General features: G+C 46.9%; 1 protein-coding gene across 3 annotated transcripts in view; it reads right to left on the bottom strand.

Moving 5' to 3' along the window:
* Positions 1 to 401: 401 nt before the first annotated feature.
* unk (RING finger protein unk) overlaps positions 402 to 22,770 on the bottom strand; it is a 33,522-nt gene continuing 11,153 nt past the window's right edge. For all 3 annotated transcript variants that reach the window (XM_084604028.1, XM_084604029.1, XM_084604030.1), the window contains 8 exons: positions 20,477 to 20,650; positions 17,066 to 17,243; positions 16,622 to 16,741; positions 15,460 to 15,608; positions 14,795 to 15,025; positions 13,747 to 13,821; positions 11,502 to 11,666; positions 402 to 8,268 (listed from right to left, as the gene is read on the bottom strand). In XM_084604028.1, the coding sequence (XP_084460154.1) occupies positions 8,092 to 8,268; positions 11,502 to 11,666; positions 13,747 to 13,821; positions 14,795 to 15,025; positions 15,460 to 15,608; positions 16,622 to 16,741; positions 17,066 to 17,243; positions 20,477 to 20,650 (1,269 nt within the window). In that variant the 3' untranslated portion in view covers positions 402 to 8,091. The remainder of the gene's footprint in view (positions 8,269 to 11,501; positions 11,667 to 13,746; positions 13,822 to 14,794; positions 15,026 to 15,459; positions 15,609 to 16,621; positions 16,742 to 17,065; positions 17,244 to 20,476; positions 20,651 to 22,770) is intronic.

The raw sequence follows: 22,770 nt of genomic DNA, 5'->3' as shown, positions 1-22,770 counted from the left end.
AGCCGTCAGAGTATGGAGATGATAATCTACACACCCCTTGCAACAGCTTGTTTTAACCACTGCCTGGTAGAGAGAGAGAAACAACTTTTATTGCCAAAAGATTTAATCATTAAGGCATGTTAGCCTGGCGTGGCCCCCAGGTGGGGGCGGCGCTCTGGGCCCATGAGACAAGCGCCAGCTGCGTCTTCTTGTCTGGTAACTAAGCCTCAGTCAATCATCCAGCACATATGCCAGAAACAAACCAACTCAAACATCACCAAACTGGCAAATACCGTTGTGCCACTCCAGCATGACATGTTTGCACTACAGAAAAGCTTTAAGTTAACATGCAAGCTATTAACAAAAAATGGTAAGCAAATGTGCACGTTACACGTGTCAAAAGAAATCGACACAGAGCCATGTAAAATCCTATAGTTGATTTTATTTACATAATTATGCCTAAATTTTAAGAATTATTTCAATTACACAAAATCTTCGTGATGAGAGAAACAAAGGAGAAAAGAAGCCACAATAAACATCTCGACTATGATCCTACGTGAACACAACAGCAATTTCTTGTCCTCCATCTTAGTTGACTTTGATGCCACAGAGAATGCACAAAAATAAACGTACGACTCCACGATTTCTCCATACACACATAATTAGTGACACCAGCAAAGGTAAAGCGAGGGTGCAACAAAAAGATGTAAGAAAGGAAACGGGCGTCACAAACAATGCAGGCCAGACAGCTCTAGACAACTTTTTAACTTGATCCGCAATGAACATAGTGCAACTGTTTTTCCGTGCTTGAATAAAGAGGGATCATTGGACGCTTTAACAAAAATAAGATTAATGCTTTGACTGGATGTACAACCGAACCAGGTCATCGTAAAAACGTAATAGAGATTCATACACATATGCATCATTAGCGTGTATCGCAAAAGACTTTAAAACATGAAAAAAAAGAAGTGACATGATCCCAAGCCGAAATACTTTGTCCAACAATTCTCAGTTTGCAAGCGTTTTTTTTTTCCCCCCTCTCTCCTTGCATCTGGAACACTATGATTGCGCAATATATTGAGGGGCCAGCCAATATCTTCCCAGAGCCATCCTCCAAGCTGTCATTTTGCCTTTGCATAGACCTGCTAAAGCTATGAAACTCCAATTCGACAAAAATAGTATTGCCCCAGCAAAAATATCTACCTATGACGAGCCAGCATTTTCCAGCCCTTTCAGACCCCACCGAAAGAAACCTTGCCACAAAACAGCCTAGCACAAGACTCCTATGTACATGTAAAAACATCTATAAACACTGGAGGTTGTGGTACTGGTTGTTACCTAACGTCACGATAGCAGTCAATCGAATCAGTGCCATCACAGCGCGCCACGACAATGAAGAAACAAGAAAAGCCTAACAACCAACCTACTATCCAGTGCGACAGCCTTGTGATGCGCGACCTGCAAGGACTCTTTTACTTCCTTAATAAAATCTACGGCTGAAGACTCGGCGCAATCAAGCTCGAACGCCTGCGAGGGAATGACAATAATTCCCTTAAATCAAGCCACAGTGAGGGCTCACACCACGCTGCCGCATGCAACTGCGGGCACCTTGCCTGCCCACTGGTCCAAGGTGTCTCTCTAGCGTTTGCTACGGTACGCACCACCACATCACAATTTGGTGGCGAACCTTGAGACGTCTCTCCAGAGGTTGAAGCATGGCAAACACAAGTGTAGCCACCAACAGAAACTTATAAATACAAACAATGAGCAGCCAACAAATGACAAAATAGACACTATGTGATCTCTGGCCAGGTACAAAATAATGAAGCAGCCCATGTACGGTACGTCTCAAGCAAGCTGTAATTGCTGAAACCAAGTAAGATGCCCCTTTTGCGGCAAATACTTAAATATGCGCAACAAAATATCCTAATAGTGCATTTGCAGCATGCACTACGAAAAAAAAAAAAAAAAAGGCATGCGGGTTAACAATTTGGTCAAGGCGATTTTGAAGCTGCATTTCAAAAATATTATCGTCACCTTATGTGCGCAATCGTGCCGACACCACCGCATGGCCTACGCCGCACTCTCCCCAAAGAATTGTGCTCCTTGGCAATACATGCTCCGAGCTAGGGTGACGCCCGTGTGAAGGAAAAAACAAAAATATAGGGGGTGTCTCGCAAGTCACACGCAATGACCCATTATAACTCTAGATTTGCTTAAATATGGCAGCTTTTTAAAATCCTAGTCAACCGCAACTGAAGCAAAGCCTAGCAGTGCAGAGAAAACTTGAAATCAAGCTTTTGCGCCACGCCTGCCACTTGGTGCACTTCCAACAGCAGGAAACGGGCCAAAGCTAAGCCCGTTCACAAGTCAGTCAAGCACCTCTACATTAACATGGTTCAAGACTATCCCAGTGTAAAGCTTTGCCGAGACCAAGCAGCTTTTGAAGTTGTCAAAAACTGCGTAGGTCCAGAATGAATTGTGGTGTGGAGAGGATTGATACCTTGATGAGACAAGTCCTTCTCAGTAAAGCGATCCTAGAATTGGTCAGTTTATCATTCTACCCTGAGAAAGGGACCCAAATGCTCAAATGGCTCAAAAAATCTGTCATTTTTTTTCTACTCAGTGCAAATGAGCTTTCCTTCATTTTTTATTTTTTCAACGTTGATAAATTAATGCTGAATAATTACAGATGGCAACTTCGGTTTTCAAGATCCTGACACCAGCAGCAGGCGTGACACAGGCAGCTTCTTAAAAGTTCCCACGGCGTGCTTAAAATGTTTACACAGATAATTTTGGAAAGTAAAACTAAAGCAAAGGTGGTAAACAAGCACAAACACACTCACATAATGAACAACACATATGCTTTGCAACCACCACCTAAACGTGATCAAGCACATACAAAAAGTGAGACGGACAAAAAAGGGGAAAAAAAAAAGAAGGTCCGAGAAACGACTGCACAGCACACCAGACAACTGATGGCAAGCTACAAATTGCACAACCTGGCTTGGCGAGGGTGCAAAGGAGCCACCCACGAAACGGCACAAAGCGGCCGTCATCTATCTCAGGTTGGCACGACAAAGGCCGCCCACAATGCCATCAACACTTCGTCTCGGGAAAGCATTCCTAAAGTGAATACACCACAAAGTTGTTTTTTGATGGTTGTGACAACATCGACGATGAATAGATCACAGGTACGCCACGACGGGGAATGGAACACTTCACGTGGCTCACAACGTTACCGAGAGATTCAACAGAGTGCTGCGGTTGTTGCTGCTGGGCAATCTCCCGACAGACACCACTGTCTGCGCTAACAACGCAGGAGCAAGTGCTAACAACATCGAATCACGAGTGTCAGCGGGCTTTGCGGTTACTACTACACAGAGATTTGTGCGAGAGAACCTTCCACAGTGTGGCTGGTGACGACGCACAGTGGTGGCCACAGCAGAAGTCGCGAGACTCCGTGTTGATGGCACGGCGGAGGGCCTTGCTGTGAAAAGTAACAGGCAGCACCGATTTTTTTCAGAAGGGTCTTCACACAAGTCGCTGCACGAGCGTGATAAAAGCAGGAACCGACACAGGTCTGCTACACGCCGTATAAATCTCCAGCGACGTGCAATGACTCTTTGCTTACAAAAATTGAAAAAGTTATTTTTTTGCTTTTTTTTTCTTCCAGCGTTTAGTACTCGTACACCTTTTGTTCCTACAACTTTACAATAATGACCTAGTTTGTGTGTAATGCCAGTGTGAGTGTAATCCCTCTGTTGTTTTGTCATTTGGGAGGGTCAGGAGTTGTGCGACACTGTCGCGCGCGTCTCGCACATTCGCAAAGCTCCTGACGCACGAGTGTTTAGGGAAAGGAGGTGGTTAGCACTCGTGTGGCATGAGAAATAGTACAGAGGAACAGTGTCATCGCCGCAAGGGGGGGAAAACTTGCGGCCGCTTTTATTTACAGCAATTAAAATAAAAATAAAAAGAGTAAAAGTAAGAAGAGAAGACTTCTCCGACCTTGTCTGCGTTCAAGCCAGCACCACGCTTGCCATGCAACATGCCTGACCACCGGTGAGGATTCGAAACCCTTTCTCAAAAGTTAAAAGCGCACAGCGAAATAGCCGGGTAAGCCCTCAGCTGCACAGTTCTTTCTTGCCAGTCATTTCATGATTCGAACTCAGCCGCCTGCCCTCTAAAGGCCTTCAGTGAGCTCACTGGTAGAACAGTCCAACGGAGCAATGGCCTCTGCCTGCCACATTCCAAGGGCAGGCGGCACAAAACGAAGTCAAAGACAGAAGCTGAGGGTGAAGAGACAGAGACGCAATGGTGCAGCGCGACCTCATGTTGTTAGTTGTGCGTTTGATACGAAGTAGCCTTCGAAGTTGCTTTCATGATAGGAGGCGCAGGGGGAAAAATTGGAATAGAAAAATAGCTCAAAACATGGGAGAGAGAGAGGAACTCTTAAAAGACTCCCACCACTGAATTCGGCGTGAAGAGCCTTTCACTCCGAGACACACCTCACCGACTTCCAATTCTCTGGAAGAACAAGGAGACCGGGGTGTCAGGCAGAGTTCATGCACACATAATATTAGGGGAGTCTTCCCCCTCCCAGCAAAAAAAGGAACACACCATTGACAATGAAAAAGAAAAAAAAAAGAAACACAAAGTAAAAATGACCTAACTGTGCATTCAATTTGTTAGTTTTAAATTTACACCTATAGCTTTTTTTTTTTTTCTCCATTCTCGTGAAAATTCCTATAAATCATTTTTTTTTTTTCTCCATCATAATAAAAGTTGTTGTTCTTGTCACGCATGTAAGCACCTCATGTGGGTGCGAGGGGAAAGAGAGAGAGGGCCCCTGAAATAAGAAGAGTACCACACCCCTGCCGAGGCAGCCCGCTCTTCCATAGACAGTAGATTATAATAGATATTCATAAATACATTATTACTATAACTATCAATATAGCTGGTATATAAGCACTAAATCTTCAGGCCGTGAGAAAAAACCCTCTCTCGCCCAAGCACAATAATAGAAACTCCACTACTGCCAAGGAGAAAATGGACGAGGGCTAAGGGAGAATGTGTAAGGAGACCGAAGGGAAAATGGATAGAGAAAACAGGAGGAAAAAAGGAACTATGCTAGCACAGGTCTCCCCTCCCTGCCAACCTTGTTCCACGGCACCACATTTCGGACTATGCCCAGGGAACGCACCCGGCATCAACTACAGCAAGAACACACAGAGCAGCGTGTAGGGGAAGCTACTGCTGATGATGCAACGCTACAGGGTGCGAATGGGGAGTGAAGTCAGGAACTAGGGAGCATCGTGCAGTAAAGGCAGCCACAGCTGCTGACATTGTTGTACGCTTTGACATTTGGTTACCAACTTGGGGAGACTAACTACTGCAGACACGTGTACATACACTGCCATATAACATACAAGGCGGGTAGGAAAGAAGTTCACCAAGCAGCAGCGGACAAACGAACCTAATAGATAAGATGGCCGTGAAAAAGGCATTACAATCTGCAGTCCTACTATTTCTTCAAAAGGAAGAGCAAGGCATCCTTATGAAAAAAAAAAAAAAAAAGCAGCCTAAAATGAAGCCGGTTTGGAGAATGCATTGAAACACCCCAGAACTGCAGCAAAGAAATGCAGCTCCATTAACTCCCACAACAAGTCAAACTCTGCTTCTGACACAGGCCAAAGCTGCATGCTGCAGTGCAGTGCCAGTCTTGCTCACAGCAAGCAAGCCGTCAGCTTCATGTGCTGCTTGCTCGCAGGTAATGCAGACCAATCAATGCTGCTTTCACTATGAACGAAAGTGATCAGCCTGGGCGATCTGCAGCAGCCACTCATCTAAGATGGACCTTCTCTCCACTCACTGTCCTCTGCCTCACACGCTGTTCTAAATTCCGCGCAACACACGGAGACGACATCCACAAACTCAACACCGAGAGGACTTTTTTCCATGGTGCACAAACACATGCTAGCAGAGGAAGGAAAACAAACAAACAAAAAAAAAAAAACATACAGAAGTTGCATTCACTACCTGAATACTGAACCACAGACATTTGAAAGTTTGACTGCTATCGGGCAGAAACCACGATGTGACAACCTCTGACGACAGTGCAAAGCGTAGACAACATCGAAGCCAACCGACACCAGCAGTGCACCACCCAAGCTGTGGGGCTCACGCACAACCTGAAAGCACATTCCCACACCAAGTCTCCTCCGGAATCAGTAGCAAACTCCACCCATCACTTCGCCCCTTCAACGATCAGCTGGGAAGTGCCACCGTGCTTCTCCTGGCAATCTGCCACAGAGTGCGCTGACATGAGGACCCAGTCCCTGGTTGCTGCTCAAGTTTGATTCTCTCTCATGTCGAGACGCATTCAACATGTGTGGCATGCATCCCAGGAAAGAAAAGTAGGCCATGGAGAAACCACTTCCACCACCAGGGGTTGGGAGTGAAGGACATGGGGAGATGTATATACGTGAAAATCTGGGAACAACGGTAAGAACCTAGTTACGATAAGAAACATCTAGAAGAAAACGGTGAGCAGTGTGGATGTCCCTCCTCCTCCCTACAACAGCCTTCCCATGCACAGTCCAACCCTAAAAACGCTCCAGCACACAAGTTCACCTGTCAGTGCTTCTTCTTGTGCTGAGCATCAAACATTGTGAAATTTCACTAGAAATAAATTTTGCTTATCCGATAACACCGCTACTGCACAAAGTTAGCAGCATTAATGCCAAGAAGGCGCCCCTGCAATCCTTCCAAGGTTTGAGCTCTCCAACCATTATGAAACCAAATGTCCACATCAGAAAAGCCTCGTTTTCTAATAAAAAAAAAGAAGAGTTTCACAACAGCAAAAACTGTTTTGCATGAGCAATTGCGCACCCTTTCACACTCGGCACTCTTTTGTCACAGCGTCACTATTCACAATGCCACACCACATGAACCAGCAGAGTTCGATGCCAAACCCTGCTTTCAAATGTGCCGACCAAGAACCTCACACTTGTTCAGCCTAAAATGGATCACACCAAACATGCATGATTGCGCAACACAACTCCACAAGTGACACGGTCAAAGTTTAAAACCGCTGAGTTATCACTGCGTAAATCACCAGCTGTGTATTCCGGCAGCGGGAGCACGCACATAAAGGAGAGAGAGAAAACAAGAGAGACAGGAGGCTAGGCCTGCACTTTCAGAGTCTGCCATGTTTGCCAACGCTTTAGCGTGGAAAATAAACACCACTCTGGTCACATGCCGGTGGCCGCTCTACGACATGGAACACCAGGATGATGCCGAGCTTGTGGCATTCAGATCCGATATCCACCGGTCAGCTCCAACAATTCTAATCAAAACAATCGGCTATGCCAGCACTAAATATAAGCCTGACCTGATGCGTATCTTTGATAAGCAGAATTCCCCCCGAACCCAGTCACTGAGCCCCAGTGCTACACCCACAAGTGCAGCAGAGAAACCGGCGTCATTTCAAATTCAATTACCGGTGATGTGCTCCAAAAATAAGCAGGCCAATGGGTGTGTCTTTGGATTAACTGACCCTCCGGACTGGTGGAAATTCGACAGCACTTGTTCTCCGTCTAGATGACCACTTCCAAGCGTGCGACTCCACTATGACCAGGCCAATTCATTTTACCCGCACTGAAAGCAGCAGGCACAGCGATATGCAGGTAAGTCGAGCAAGAACCCCATCAGATTTCAGATTCAACACTGCACAACCAGGCAGGGGTGCCGATCCGGGAGCATGTGCACCGGGGAAGAAGGGGTAGCCCGGATATGGAATGGAGGGGGGCTAGGAGGGAGGTTGACCAAGATGTCCCATCTCGTGTTCGCTCTTGAAACAAAGCACCGCTTCTCCACTCTCTTCTCGTGCTGCGTGTTCCAGTGAATTTGCCGCTGCGAAGAACAAACTGCTCGCCGCACACCTGCAAGCAGGCCGTCTGGGACATCACTCAACACACTCTCCCAACATATCAGGAAAGAGAAAAAAAAAAAAAACGAAAATGAAGAAAGGGGGGAGGATTGCACGCCGCCCCAATGACCGGGAAAGCGCCTCACGCTCATTTCTACTACAACAGCAGCAGCAGCAGTGGCCTACAGGGACATGGGCAGGCTGTTGCGGGCCACGTCACAGCTGCAGTAGGGGCATTTGGTGGTGACGGCCGCACAGGTGGCGCACAGCACCAGGTGATTGCAGGGTAGCACCGCCACGCTGCGGCTCTGCTGCTGGCACACCAGGCACTTGCTCTTGCATTGCTGCTGGTACAGGACCTGCCACAGCGGAAACAGGAATGGGAGTCGGCCCCCGTCGCTTAATCTCATTAGAAGAAAAGAAAAAAGGAGATGCTCTCAAAGAAGACAGTAAACAACGAAACAACAAAGAAAGCTGTGGGCAAACCTGGAGTTACGCGAAAGCAATCAGCATGGATACGCTTAGGTTCAACTTCAAAGTAAAGACATGGCTTTTGCGCACAGTAGTTTACTCTCTAGTTCCAGCTTTATTTATGCCATAGGGAATCACTTCACAATATAACGGCCTGGGGGGCGAGTTGGTGCATGATGGAATCACTTCACATATGAGCACACTTTGCCTCTCGTCGCTGACCATTCTCATTAGGGTGTAGAAGACTTCTAGTGGTATGACATCGCCTCTACGTCGAACTCCGGGGCACATCGCCGTCACAACGTTCGAACGAACCTTTTGTCTCAGCAACTCGCTGTTGTCCGTTCACCTCTATCAACTACAGAGTTCTCTGTCTTCTTTCTTTTTCTTCTTTTACTTTGCTTTCTTCTCCTTTTCCTTCTTATTCTTCCACAGTGCCATGCTGACTGCTTGGAAACCTAGTGCAGTGTAGCCTTTGCTACAAAAAAGCGAGCTGTATTAGTAATGTGTGGGTTTGGGCTAGTTGGTAAAACATAGTGAGAACAAAAGTGCTGAAGATGCTGACAAGAAATAATGCAGTTAGCACTCGTCCGTGTTTTTTCTTGTCCCCGTCCTCAAAGCTTTTTTGCGTTCGCAGGCTGCATCCTTGAACAGCCTTCGACCAAGGAAGACGTGTACCGCATCCAATTTCGTGTGGAAAAGTTACAGCAGACTTGTTTAGAAAGACAATTTTCACCCCACAGCCACTGTGTCTCCATAGGCTAGAAAACGAGACATCCTGGCCGTGCTGGTGGGTAGTACTGCCAAGATGCAGGACACCCGTGCAGGTTTAGAACAGACTGAGCAGTATATGTTTCGAAAGCCTATTTTCCCTTGTTCCTTTGTGACGACACCTGCATCCAAGAATAAAACTGCAGTCATCTCAGTTGTGCAGCCACGATTATACACCAGAGTTTACTCATTATGTAGAAAGCAGTGACAATGATTGACCAGTTTCTCACGGTGGTAATGGACGAACGGACAGTAACTGAAAAGCTGATGACTAAGGGTTTGTGAATATTCGACATATTCATAAGTTCGATCGAACAATAGATTCGAAGCAGATTTTCAGTATTCAATGTTTCAAAACAGTCGACACAATCCGGATAGTATCTGCAGGGCATTTTGAATGCTCTCGGCGTTGTTTCAGTGCAGTAACCTCACCGAGGCAGTATCGGCTGTGGCCAATACACGTGGCAAACCACAAAACTAGACGAGCAGCTTTGAACCACACCCTAACCATAGAATATCACAGTGCTTGCCAGTTTCTAGTTTTTGAGCGTTGGCATGCAGCGAACATGCCACGCCGGTGTTTGGGCCCCGGAACCCTGGCCAGTGCATCTACAGCTGGCAACCCCATATTAAAGTTCAGCAAAAGCAACTGCTAATTCAACTCCATTATTTTGGAAATCCGATAACACAAACTGCTGGTTTGGCTCCAGCCAACAAAACCCATGCAAGTCATTGGCATCGGATACTCGCCCATTTGGAACCTACCGGAGCGGCAAAAGGTAGTCTGATTAACCCTACTTTTAAAGCCAGAGTTTAATGGAGCGGACTGGCTTGCACACGTCTGAAGTGCTTGTGAGGGCAAGTGTGGCAACAGATGGACAGCACCGTCAATGAGAACAGTTTCGGCTTTCTTTTTGTAGCGAAAGCTACACTAATGTAGGTTTTCAAGGCGTGGCACTGTGGAAGATGAAGAAGAAGAGGAAGAAAATGAAGAAAAGGAGGAGAAAAATAAAAGAAGAGAATGCAGAATATAAAGAAAAAGAATAAGTAAAAGAAGAAGAAGAAAAAGAAGAGAATGAAAATGAAGACAGATAACTTGGTAGTTGGTAGAGGCAAACGACAACAGCAAATTGCTAGGATAAAAGGTTCGTTCGAACGCTGTGATGGCGGCACGTTAAACCCAGGTGTCCGCAGAAAAATTCGCTGCAACATTCACAGCTTTTGCTCTATCACTAGGTTCAAGCCATGCTAATCCCAGTTTTTTTTTTCTGAGCTTACCCCTAATCGGCAACTATGGCAGCCTGACCAGTCAGTATCCCAGCTGAGCACCATTTTAGATGACGATCGGCATGACACTAGTGTTTTCTTTCCCCTTTTTTCCTCTCATCCCTTCGATACAGCTGAGCCATTTCCTTTGCTTCTGTTCATTGTTCCATCAGTTCCTGGTGGTAATGTGCTACCGTTTGCCTTTTACGCAATGAAACCCCTCGCGTGCAACATTGCTGTTTACGATGTGCAAGGCATTAGAAGTAGAGCTCCATCGAGAGGCCCTAACGATTTTGGAGGAGTTATGCTTACATGGCCCCCACAGTATGCATGCAATAAAAACATCAATGGAGATGTGAAAAATAAGTATCTTCGAGCTGTTCCATCTCAAAACCGAGTAACCATTTCTCAGTGTTTCTACATACATTTAATTTAGTATTATGCAAGCAGTTCTTAAGTTTCCTTGGGGAGCCATTTGATAATTTGAACGCCGTGCCCAGTCCCTTGAAAATTGAATTAACCTGTTTGTGCCATATTTTGCAAAATTCCCAATGGACTCCAATGCAAAGTACTATTAAAGAGCCAAAAAGCTTTGTTAAAAAGCCAGCAAGTAGGACAACGGTATTGACAAAGCACTGAGAAAGGCGCCTGCATGTGTTCTAAGCGTTCCAGAAGTGCCGTCAGGCCCAGAAAAGCATGCCATAGCTGACTTAATTCAAATACTATCGCTATCCCGGTGTTTGAAGTCTACACTGCAAGTGACGGCTCTGAAAGCTCTAGATATGACAAAAATTCAACCCACAGCTTTCTAGCCTATTCTCAATTTTACTCATCTTTTTATCGAAGCAGGTAACAATAAGCACTTTATCTGCTGCACATAGCCTAATCAGAATCAAGCCTATTACAGCTGACTTTAGTGCCTCTGTATGTCTTTGTACTGAATTTAAAGACTGTAACATTAGTTTTGTCTCACGGCATTACCACCTTTCCCTCCCCTCTCTTTATGCTCAGAGTGGCCAGATGCATAATAAAAAAAAGGTCCCCCCTACAAGATCCCACCATAACCAGGAAGGGTGACACCCACCTTGTCGACGGCATCTAGGTCAGCCCGCAACTGCTCCTGGAGTAGGCGCAACTGTGCAGCCGGCAGCTTCTCGAGCTCCTGCAACCGCAGGGGGCCAAAGCCAGCCGCCCGCCCAGACGCCAGGGCCTCCAGTTCCTTCTGCAGCATCGCCATCTGTCCCAGGGCCTGCACACAGGGCACGGGGAAGGAGGGGCAACAAGCACTCAGTGAGAGAGGAGTCTCACAAAAATCACCATCAGCCCCGGTTGCACATCCATAGCAAAACGAAGCCCTGTCCTTGCCATTTGCAGTCTTCAGAGAGAAAATATCGTAAAGGCCCTCATATAAAATGCGTCTGCTTTGCAACAGCGTTGCTAAAGAGACCCTGAAAAAATATTACGGTAATATTCAAACAAGTTCACCTGGCGATTGCTCGTACCTATTCAGGGCGACACCTGTCCGCGAGTTCACAGCTGGTCCCTCTCATAGGGCACTTCCAAGTGACACGAGCGGGGCAGATTTCCTTTCTCGCGCACTGGCATGTGCGCGAGAAATTTCAACTCAAATTCGCAGCTTATGCCTCAACATTAGCACTATCAGTATCGGACTTCTTCCAGCAAGAGGAGGCCTCACTACCTAGCGTTGGCGTTAGTTGACCGTTTCAAAAATTGGTTTCGGTTCCAACTCCTTCCACCCCACAGACGTCGCGACCACAGTGCTTGCAACTGGAAGCAGGCCAGGCACACCTCCCACAATGTCAGAATGCGAAAGCAGCATTTGGCATTTCCACGGGCCTCTCACAGACATTCGCCAGCCAAGCCAGCCACACACTACAGCTAGATCGCGGACGCTTGATCAGCATTCCCAAGGAGCTAACAGGTCGCTTTTTCAAGGAACACGGGATACAGAACGTGTTTAGGGGTGCCTAAGAAGTTTTTATGGAAAGATGTCTCTAGCAAGGGACTTCTGGCAGACGATACACCATATGACGACGATCGCTAAAGCCCCGAATCTGGGAACATTTTCCTAGACACACACGCCGTGCACCTGTGCACGGTGCTAGACGTGAGCGCAATGCATGCTAGCCGGCAGCCTGTGCTTGACCGTCCCGCAAACGAGCCCCGGACGCGGCATGCCAGTTTACAGCAATCGGAGGACCATGTGGCTTCTGTGATTGCAGGGCGAATGAGAGATGCTCTTCTCCTCGTAGTGCGTGAAATTCTTTGCTCAAGCCTGTCTGTGTGAGAAAGGGAGCAAACCAGCACCAGCACATGAAGGTGCGCGGCCTTGTTCGACGCCCTGTACAGGGTGGTGGCGTGTATTAAACTCGCCAGGCGACCTCGAAATGCAGTTTAAACGAATGCTTTCAGTGAGCTTCCTTCACTTGCATTTTACGTGGATGAAAACCTTTCTTCCAGTTTTTTGCTATCACGAGGTTACACATTGGGTTATGGTGGTTCATGGCTTTTGGTTTATGGGGTTTAACATTCCACAGTGATTCAGGCTGTGAGAGACGTCGTAGCGGAGGGCTCCGGAAATTTTGCAACGCCTGGTGTGGGTGTTTTCACCACCAGAGAAAACATGCACCGATACTGCACAGTACGCGGGCACCTTGTTTATCGTCTCGTACAGCAGTCCTAACCACCGAGTCACCGCGGTGAGACCTAGATTGTAATATATATCTAGGCCCTTAATATATTCAAGTATTTAAGGTAATTGCTCTATTTTTGGACTAAATGCTCTTTAGTGACTAAAATCCACACAAGCACGAAGTGCAAGTTCAACCTGCTGAATGCAGAGGCAAGTAAACTGCATTTCTTGTGAGCTGTGTGGCCATACTGTCGGCTTTATCCGACATGCAGCCCTACTGCCTAAACACATTTTGACAGTGGCACCGTCCTTGTTTATAATAGAAAACAGTCCATTATAAATGAGGCCATTATGAGTGGGCTCGACTGTAAATTATTCAATTTCATGTCAAGTGATTTCTTGAGTTTTACGGGCTTTCTTAAATTCCTGCTGCAAAGAACATGGCAAAGTTAAGGTCATCAGTTTCTTTCGACATCTTGCAGAGTATCTGCAGATCTGCGCTCACACTGCATCAGACTACACAGGCACGAGAGGATAAAAACATTGGCCACCTGCACAGCACACAAAGGTGCAAAAGATGCAAACACCCTGCATGGAAATGCACTATGTCCTCTTGTTCACCACAAGAAACATGACCCCTTCATCAAGCACAAATACGAGACAAAAGTGCACCCACCTCGTCTCGTTGGCATTCCGCGACCTTTTCCCTATGCTTGGCTTCTTCTACTTCCCGCTTCCATGCTTCATACACCTGCCAAGAGAAAGAGAAGTGGAAATTGGCAGTTTGCAGCACACATTCAAAGCTTACCAACTGCCCCGGCAAAATACCTTCCATAGTGTTAGCCATAGTGTTAGACTATTTTTACCTTCCTGCATAACATGATTTCCCACTTACTACATTAAAAATTTTGACAAATTGTGATCACTTTGTGATCAACCGGACATGTGCTAACGAACTCTCACGGCATGAAAAACCAATCAGCAGCGCTCACCCGTCACAGCTGCTTTCCTGCAATGCCCAGGTGCAAACGGGAAGCATCATGCCAACATACAAAACGCCTGTTTCCGTGGAAACATGACTTCATGAGGAGAAACGCAGTGACTTCTGTGCCTTAGGGGCATAGGGGTGAACCATTTGATAACTACAACTATTTGCCTGCATACGAGTGGATCGGGTCTGGGGGACGCAGCATGAGCTAAGGCGGCGACTGCACGCCTTCACAATGCTTCTCCGCATATCACAAATGTGAGAGGGCGAAGCATCCAGAAACAACCAAGGAAGCGATATTGGATTGTCACTGCCTTCTACGAATTGGATCTGTTGCTAAATCTCTTCCGTGCTTAGGACAATGCAAATACAGACTGAATTCTGCAAAAAGGAGCTTTGCATACTGGATGTCTACAACTGCTGTTCTACATGTTGATGCAGTGAAAGTCACAATTCTAAATGCCTTTGTACCTCATTCAGAAGTTAAAATTCCCAAATCAGGCAGTTTGGATCATACCGTTTTCCCTGATATGTTTTTTTTCCCCGCGCATTTAAAAGGAAGTATCACCCTGGTTTTACTGTAAATAGTTTGCCATCAAATGAGATTTTCCTACTGGCTTGTACAGACTAAAAAAAAAAAAAAAAAAACACATTTGGCTTCGTGTGCGTGGTGGCACGATGCGATCAGTGTTGTGCAAGGAATGAAGGGGGCGGGGAGAGAGGAAGGTGTCCTCACGGCTCGCGCCTGCACCAGGCCTTCTTCCCAGGAGCCCGGCATCGGCTGGTGCAGCCCAGGGGGTGCCTTGGGGGCCAGCCGATCGTCCCAGAGCAAGTGTGACGAGGACGGGGACGACAGGGACGCCCCCTGGCTGAAGTCGTACATGCCCGGGAAACCGCCTCCGGACGGATACTTGGGCCCCGAGAAGGAGCCTGCCCCGCCCGAGTGGCTGTAGAAGGCTGCGGCCGCCTGCACCAGCAACAAACACTGCCTCTGCAACACGCATCATGCTGCGGCATGTGGGGGCAAACACAAGTGTCCCACATTCCCCAAATTGTTGTTCCCTTCATAGATGCTGTTACATTCTGACATGTTATGTCGTTTCGGCTGCTCTAGTTTTGCAAGCCAGACCCAATTAAGTGCACAATCAAGCCCATGCAATACAAACTTGGCCATTATATGCTATCACACTTGCGGCAGTGCTCCCGCATGTTAGTCACGAATACTGACGTCTCATGATGGTGCTTTACTCCGTGTTGGCATATTTTGCAGCCTACATTGAGTGCTCGCAAAATGGAAATGGTACACTGGCCAAAGCAGGACCATAGATGCTCAGCAGAATCTAATTACAGAGTCTAATTACTTCACGACAACTGCCAAGTCAAGCAAATGTGGTGCCTCACCTTGTCCATGGCGTGGTCGTGACTGGATTGCAGACCAAGGCTATGGGGCAGGGAACCTACAGGGGGTGACATGTTGCCCCCGAGCCGGCGGTTGCAGTGCATGCCACTAGCCCCAGGAATGTTCATAGGTGCCGAGCTTCCTAACAAGCCTGCACGAGGACATGCCATCCCTCAGTCTCGGGGGAATAAGAACCTTCAGCACACAAAGGCTGCCCCATGAGGCAACATCACAATCAACAGAGCTGGAACAACCAGGGGCGGGGAAAAAATAAAATACAATAATAAAAAAAAAACCTTTGCCCGACTTTCACTCCAAGAGTATTTGGCAACTGTTGGCGGGGCAGAGGGATGTGGTTGATTAACGCCACCGCAAGTGCGGTACTAGTACCAAAGGCAAGCCTAGTGAATGTTTTGTGTTAACAGCGTCCGAGTAGCCCAGTAAGTTGAGACTGATTCACACGCAAGCGAGAGTAAGAAAAAAAAAAAAAAAACTATTTTCGCCTGCTTTGAGTAGCTGCGGTGGCTTGAGCAGCAAGAGCGACGCGGTAGAATCTAGAAAGCTTTCCACCACATTGCTGCTGCCCGTTGCTGGGTTCAATCATTTGCATGTGAACCGGCTTTAACCACACACAGCCGAGAAATGGATCAGGGTGGGGAGGTGGGCAATGCCACCGCTGCAATTTCATCAAAAATTGTTAACGAAAAACCCTCAATTCGGGCATTATATAACCACAGAAAAGTAGAAATGATCTGAGGAAATGACGAAATAAGTACTATAATCTCTCTTAACAAGTAGCGTTAAACAATTTCTTTTATTAAAGTCACAATTATGAAATCCTAGGCATACATGTTTTTGTTTATAGATTCTAAATAAATAGCACGTAACTTATTTTCATGTAAAACAATTCTTTGAACACTTATGCAACACATTAAGCATTCTGTGGTGACCTTTTAGGACCGCTAGGTTAATGTGACGCATGCCATTGGTTCCTCTCGACATCAGGGAATGCAATAAGGGTAAAATTATCAGTCTGCCTATTATTCCCTGGCTCTATCTGCAAACGCAACTTCAAACAGTTCATATTCCCCCCTTCTACCACTACAGGTGCACAGGAAGCACTGGTCCTTTTCATAAAAACCGGAGCAGCATTTGAGCACTCACCTGAACTAGTCAGCCCTTGTGTTATTGATGTGCTAACGGGATTGGAATCATTTTCTAAATCTTTGTCTATAGAAGCTTCGACATTGATGTCTTCAAGGCTAAGGTCATCAAGTGCGACACCTGCAATAAACACAAAGAACAAAACAATGCTGGTAACTCGACCACATGTTGAAGTTAATGCCAACATCTCACACCACCAAACGCAGCTAACACTCTTACGATTAAACTCTCACCCTATCAAATTGAGGTACTTGAAAACCCTGTACAGCCTTTGTAAGCATCCTCTCAGTCCTCGAAGTAAACCTCGCCTATGCCGTTATGGAGCTCCCGATGGACTATGGTTTCTTTGCAACCCATTAAGCATGCGGCCGGAAACACTTTCAGAAAAGGCAAGCCCACACAACAGGAACGCACACCGGCACCGTCCAACACCAATCAACTCACCGACAACCGACTCAACCGTATTTGTTGAGTGGTAGAATGTGGACGAGGAGGCAGTCGAGGTCATGGGGGGAGGTGTCAACCCATGCACCAGCCAGACGTCCTGCTTGAGACGCGCCTTCTCCAGGGGGTCCGCCATGGGCTCATTGTCGATCGCCTTGAGCTGCTTGCGGATGCTCGCCTGCGTGATGCCAGGAATAAATACAGACGTGATGAGCGACAAGGAGTGTGCATCACGTACACTATTCAAACGAAAAAGGGTGATTTTTGAACTGAAAAGGCAGACAGGAAATGCAGACCTGTGCCTAGCATTGCTTCCATGGTTGCCATTTCGCTCCTTCAATCAGTCAAGGACTGAATGTGTGTTCAGGATGTCTTCAGAGGCGACCGGTCAATCGTCATTTATTTGTTAAGGCGTCACTTAAGGCAACTTGTTCTCGGAAAAATTTTTGTCTTTCTGTTATATTGGTTTCTGTCCATCAACAAATGATAATTTTTCAGTTGAAAAAGTTGGACCGACTTAAAAAATTATGCTGCCTCCAACTCGCAAAAGGGGCCCTGTGATCCCATTCTTCAAGCACATGGTGAAGCAGCCTTACCTCCCGAATCCGCACCGATAAAAACATGCCAACGCACCATAGTTCGTATTTTCCATGCTGGCTAGTGATCGGAACGCATGCACTTCATTTTGAGGGGGATTTTCAAGCTTGTAAAAGCTCGATAGTGACGATAGAGTCTTGTCAGTGAAACGCCGCACTCTACTGACACAAGCTACCTTCAGTTCATCCTCATTGTACCTTAACATAGAGCTTATTTTTGCTGGGCACATAGAACATATTTTCCGGTGTATAAGACGCAGAAATTTTGCTAGTGCATTTTATACAAAAGTGCATATTATATACGTATTTTTTTTTTTTGTTGTGCACAAATAAAACCGACTATTTTCCAGTTGACATTCACAACTTTGTTGGGTGGCTTACTGAATGCGTGTCTTTCACTTTCTGCGTCCACTGCGCCCTATACCAGAGCGCGACACCCAAGCATGGCAGCGATAAGAGTAGCGATTCTTAGTGCGAAGAGTTGGCTAACTTTTTGATAGCGCCAGCTCTAAATAAAAATATTGCTACTCAGTTTGCGAGAGTGTTTTTAGGCATTAATGTTGCTTCTTTTTTTCATCTATTTCACACAGGCACGGAGCATCTCGCGATGGCCACGCAAGCATGTACAGTCAAGTCCCATTACTCTAACCGGGTAAATTGAGGTGTGCCTTACATGCCGGAATACCGTAAAAACCCGCGTATAATACGAACCCGAATATAATACGAGGTGAAATTCTGGAGACCCGAAATGGAAAAAAAAAGTTTTTACCGCATATAATACGAGAGAGAAAAAACAAGACATTTATTGAAATCGGACCTCACACTTCAATCACTTTCATCTTCAGCAGCGCTTTCCTCGGAAATTTCTTTGTCGGACAAATCATCCCACAGGTACTCATCTTCTGTGCCATCGAGGGCGTTTGAGATGCCGCACTTCTTAAACGAACGGCGCACAAGCTCCTCTGGGATGCTTGCCCACGCGTCCACAATCCATTTGCGCAGCGTGGCTGGCGATGCTCGCTTCAGCCGCCCGGCCGGCGTCACTGCAGGCTCACCTGACCGCATCCATTCCGCGTAGCATCGCTTGACTGCGTCCTTGAAGGGTTTGTTGACACAAACGTCGAGAGGCTGAAGTTGTGAGGTCATTCCACCCGGAATCACAACAAGTTCTGTGCGGCAGTCGCTTAGCAGCCTCTTCACCGAGTCGGCCAAATGGCAACGAAACGCGTCCAGCACGAGGATGGATGGAAAGGACAACAGTGCACCGGGCCGTTTGCACCACACTGACTCCACCCAGTCGAGGACAAGATCCTCGTTCATCCAACCTTTTTCATGGCATCTCACGATGACATTCTTCGGCAGCTCCTCACCTTTCGGCATTGTCTTGCGCTTGAAGATGACATAGGGCGGGAGCTTGCGGCCGTCTGCCGTGCACGATAGCATGACTGTAACCCGCGTCTTCTCGTTTCCAGTAGACCGGATACAAACTTGTTTAGAGCCCTTCTCATGGACGGTGAGGGGCGATGGCATGTCCAGGTAAACCGGCGTCTGGTCAGCATTGCCTATTTGCCCCAGCTGAAAGTTTTTGGTCTTTCGCAAAGAAATCACGTGGCGCTGAAAAGCCACCAGCAGCTCTTCGAAGGATTCGGGCAGCTTTTGTGAAATCGAGGTTCGCCGGCGTAGCGAGAATCCAGCACGGCACATATAGCGATGTATCCAGTGCTTGCTTGCTTTGAAGGCGGAGCTCGGAATTCCCTTTTCCCTTGCAAGCTCCCTAGCTTTTGCCTGCATAAGCTCTACGCTCACAGCTAGATGCGATGCTCGCTGTTCTCGTACGAACTCCGTCAGAGCGAGTTCAATTTCCGGGAATGCGCCATTCTTTGGCCCGCGAAAGCTTCTTCGCATTCTCTTGCACGCGAAAAGGGCTTCTTTCTGTCGTTGCCATCCGCGAATGCTTCCCTCGGTGACGCCAAACTGCCTCCCGGCCGCACTGTTGCCGATGTTTTCAGCAACTAAAATCACCTTTCTCTTAAAAGCAGCCGAGTACTGTTTCCGAGACCCTGGCATCTTGCTCGTTCACTTAAAGAAAAAAGCGTGCACTTTTTCGCGAACCGTGGTTTGCACGAGAGCACATGCGCTGATGCTGTGCGCACTCGACGACTCAACAACGAAGAGACGACACCTCGACGTCGTGGCCACTGCAGGGTGCGGCCACGTTAGGGCAACGAAGCCAAGCCGTAGCCGCACATCGATAACAAAGCCAAGCCGTAGCCACGCGGCTACAACAAAACCAAAACTTCTCGCAAAACTTCGACATTTTGGTTGGGATCCGCAAATAATACGAGGCGGAAATTTGGAACGCTGAAAGTTGGAAAAAAAACTCGTATTATACGCGGGTTTTTACGGTATATGGTACGTCTAAGTGGGACCTGCAAAGTGAAAACGGCAACTATGCCGCAACCCCGTCTAGCTAACATGGCAAATTCTAAGCACGCGTTGCCACATACTCCATGCACCTCAAAATTCCAGGCTGTGATGAAAAGAAGGCGAGAAGATGCACCTTGCAATCTGATGTCGTACACCAATGCTTATTTCCACGGCGACTGCAATTTGTGTGCTAGTAGACTGTCCCCTCCCATACCTTGCATGCATGCTGCAAGCAATCATATACCATACCTGAACGCAGAAGGTCTTGAAAACATCAAGAAAACATGCAAAATGTGCACAGCAATAAAACCGTGTTCCCTTCAAAAAAAAAAAAAAAAAAAAAAGAGGACGGCCTTCTGTTGAACTGAAAAAAATTAAGGAAGCTCACCTCCCTGTCCTCTCGTTCAGAGCCCGGAGCCTTCTGGTGTAGTGGTAACGACTCTGATGAGTGGTTAGTGGAAGAACTATAGGACCGGGGCCGCCCGATTGGGTTGGGCAATGGGGTGCTGCCCCCGCAGTCGTTGGCTTGTGCCGCGTACCACGCTTTTTCTCCTAAAGATGCCTGGAGGAAACAAGAATATGCATGGACCGTTAACGAGTGCAAGATGCCGCCCAAGCTTAGAGCCTCGCTCCTGCTCACTTCCCTCTGGTTTTCTAACAACCATCTCCGAATGGTGTTTTAAGGTGCGCACACGCGCACAGTCTTAACTTTAATGAGGCGCTTTGTTGCCATCTTTGCTCACAGTCAACTTCTGCGGCTGTGAACAATGCAGTGCACCAATATCGAGCCATGCACCCTGGATACAAAAGAAATTAAAAGAGTGCGTCAAAGTCATAATCCATAAAAATGTAGCGGCAACGTACAGAGTTGATAATACTTGTCTAGAGCACTCGAGCTGTGTGCTGTGGTGAAAATCAGGCCAAACCTAAACATACCTGCTTTGCTAGAGGTGACGTTCGTGTCTATGCTGTTCACATGAGTTTGAGGCTACGCTAGAGTCCAAGTATCGTCACTAAAAGTCAGTACCTGCTTCAGAGTTTTCCTTTACTTCCACCACATACCACCTGGACAAGTGTCATCGACTCTATAAACTGGATCCTGCAAAATCAGCACATTGTTAAGACCTCGTTTCCTTTCCTCTTTAAGCCAACTAAAAACAGCATTTACTCTGCATTCCCAACTAATTACACACATCCCTATCTAGCGCCCACTAGAGCGCAAGCCACTGGGGTTGTCCACGGGGGTTGCAGAAATCCACACCATAACCAAATTATTGTTTCCATGTTTCTTTGAGGTAAAAAAGCGGGCTGTCTAAGTGGAAACTTCAAATCGTTAGCAACCTGGCTAAGTTTTGACACCAGTCGACAAGCTTTCGTGCATCGCAACCAATGGGAAGGTGAAACATTCACCCTGAATAAGGTCTTTTCTAGAGTCCTGTACTTGCACCGATGCGCGTAACAAAGAATAACTTTCTGGCTTGTAGAAGGCATGTGTTGTTTTCTGTGCAAAACTTGCTTCGTTATAACCGATCAAGCACCAAATTTTGAAATTTGTTGTTTCATTACACAGATAGAACTCCCATAGAAATAAAGCATAGACTAACCAAACTGATTTTACTTCATTTTAGCTGGTAATCCATGGTAATCATGTTTGTTATAATGAGGTCCGACTAGAGTTGCAGAAAGTAACTGCTATTCGATTATATCCACACGCACAATTACTAATTGACCCTCCTGAAAACTCTGAAACTACGAAATTCTCACAGATGTGAACTAGCAGCCAAGCACTACTCGCCAGTTTGAGTACCTTGCTCTTAGAGTCAGTTAACTTGCTATTTCCCTGGACAGCCTACAGCCAGTACAGTGCACAGCAATAATAAGTCTTGCATAAAACCAACGTGCCGATAGCCCCCGACAGCCACTATGCACTTGCAAGCCGGAAAACGCGGTACAGCCCTATGGCGTGCGTTGCAGTTAACGACTACCAGCAACCGTGCCGCCGACAAACGAGATGATCAGGCATCTGTGATTGCCTTGTTTCTGATCATGACAGTATTAGGTTTGGTGCGCATGGAAACTATGCCTGCAGCGCATAGCAGAATGGGCTAAGCTGCGTATTGCACCGGTGCAGCTGCCTCCTGGCAACCGCTCTGCTCCTTCGCCACTTTCATATATCAGAATCTGAAAATTCGTGTCTAGCCAGCACACACCGCACAGCACGCATTGTGTGCAGAGAAAACGAAAGCACATACCGACTTCATGACACGATTAATGACAGCACTTGGGCCCATCACAGGATTTGCTCTCTGGCAAAACTGACAGACAAGGGCTAGGTGAGCTGCATGCCGTCATCAACACAGCATTTGCAGTGAAACTGCACAGCAACAAGCGCTTTGCATTCCAGCATGCAAGAAAATGTGGAAGGAATGAACAATGCAGCTCAGGTTGTTGCTTTTTGTCTGTTTTGCGAGTCATCCTGTTGCGTTTCGCTACCATTGCCCCGCACCCTCTGCTAATCGACTGATAATGTCACTCCTACAGTAAGAGGTATTTGGTCACATTAAGCATACCATGGTAGCATCTAGTAAGCTGCTTTGTAATGTAACTTTTTTCACTGATCAAGATCATGTACAAAAAATTGCAAACGAGGCTCCTCATGTACAACATGATTACTACTGATAC

This window comes from Amblyomma maculatum, chromosome 5 (genome assembly GCF_055883805.1).
Source record: "Amblyomma maculatum isolate TAMU_Amacu chromosome 5, ASM5588380v1, whole genome shotgun sequence".
NCBI lineage: Eukaryota > Metazoa > Arthropoda > Arachnida > Ixodida > Ixodidae > Amblyomma > Amblyomma maculatum.
The sequence above is the reverse complement of the archived record's forward strand: the minus strand, read 5'-3'. Positions and strand labels throughout refer to the sequence as shown.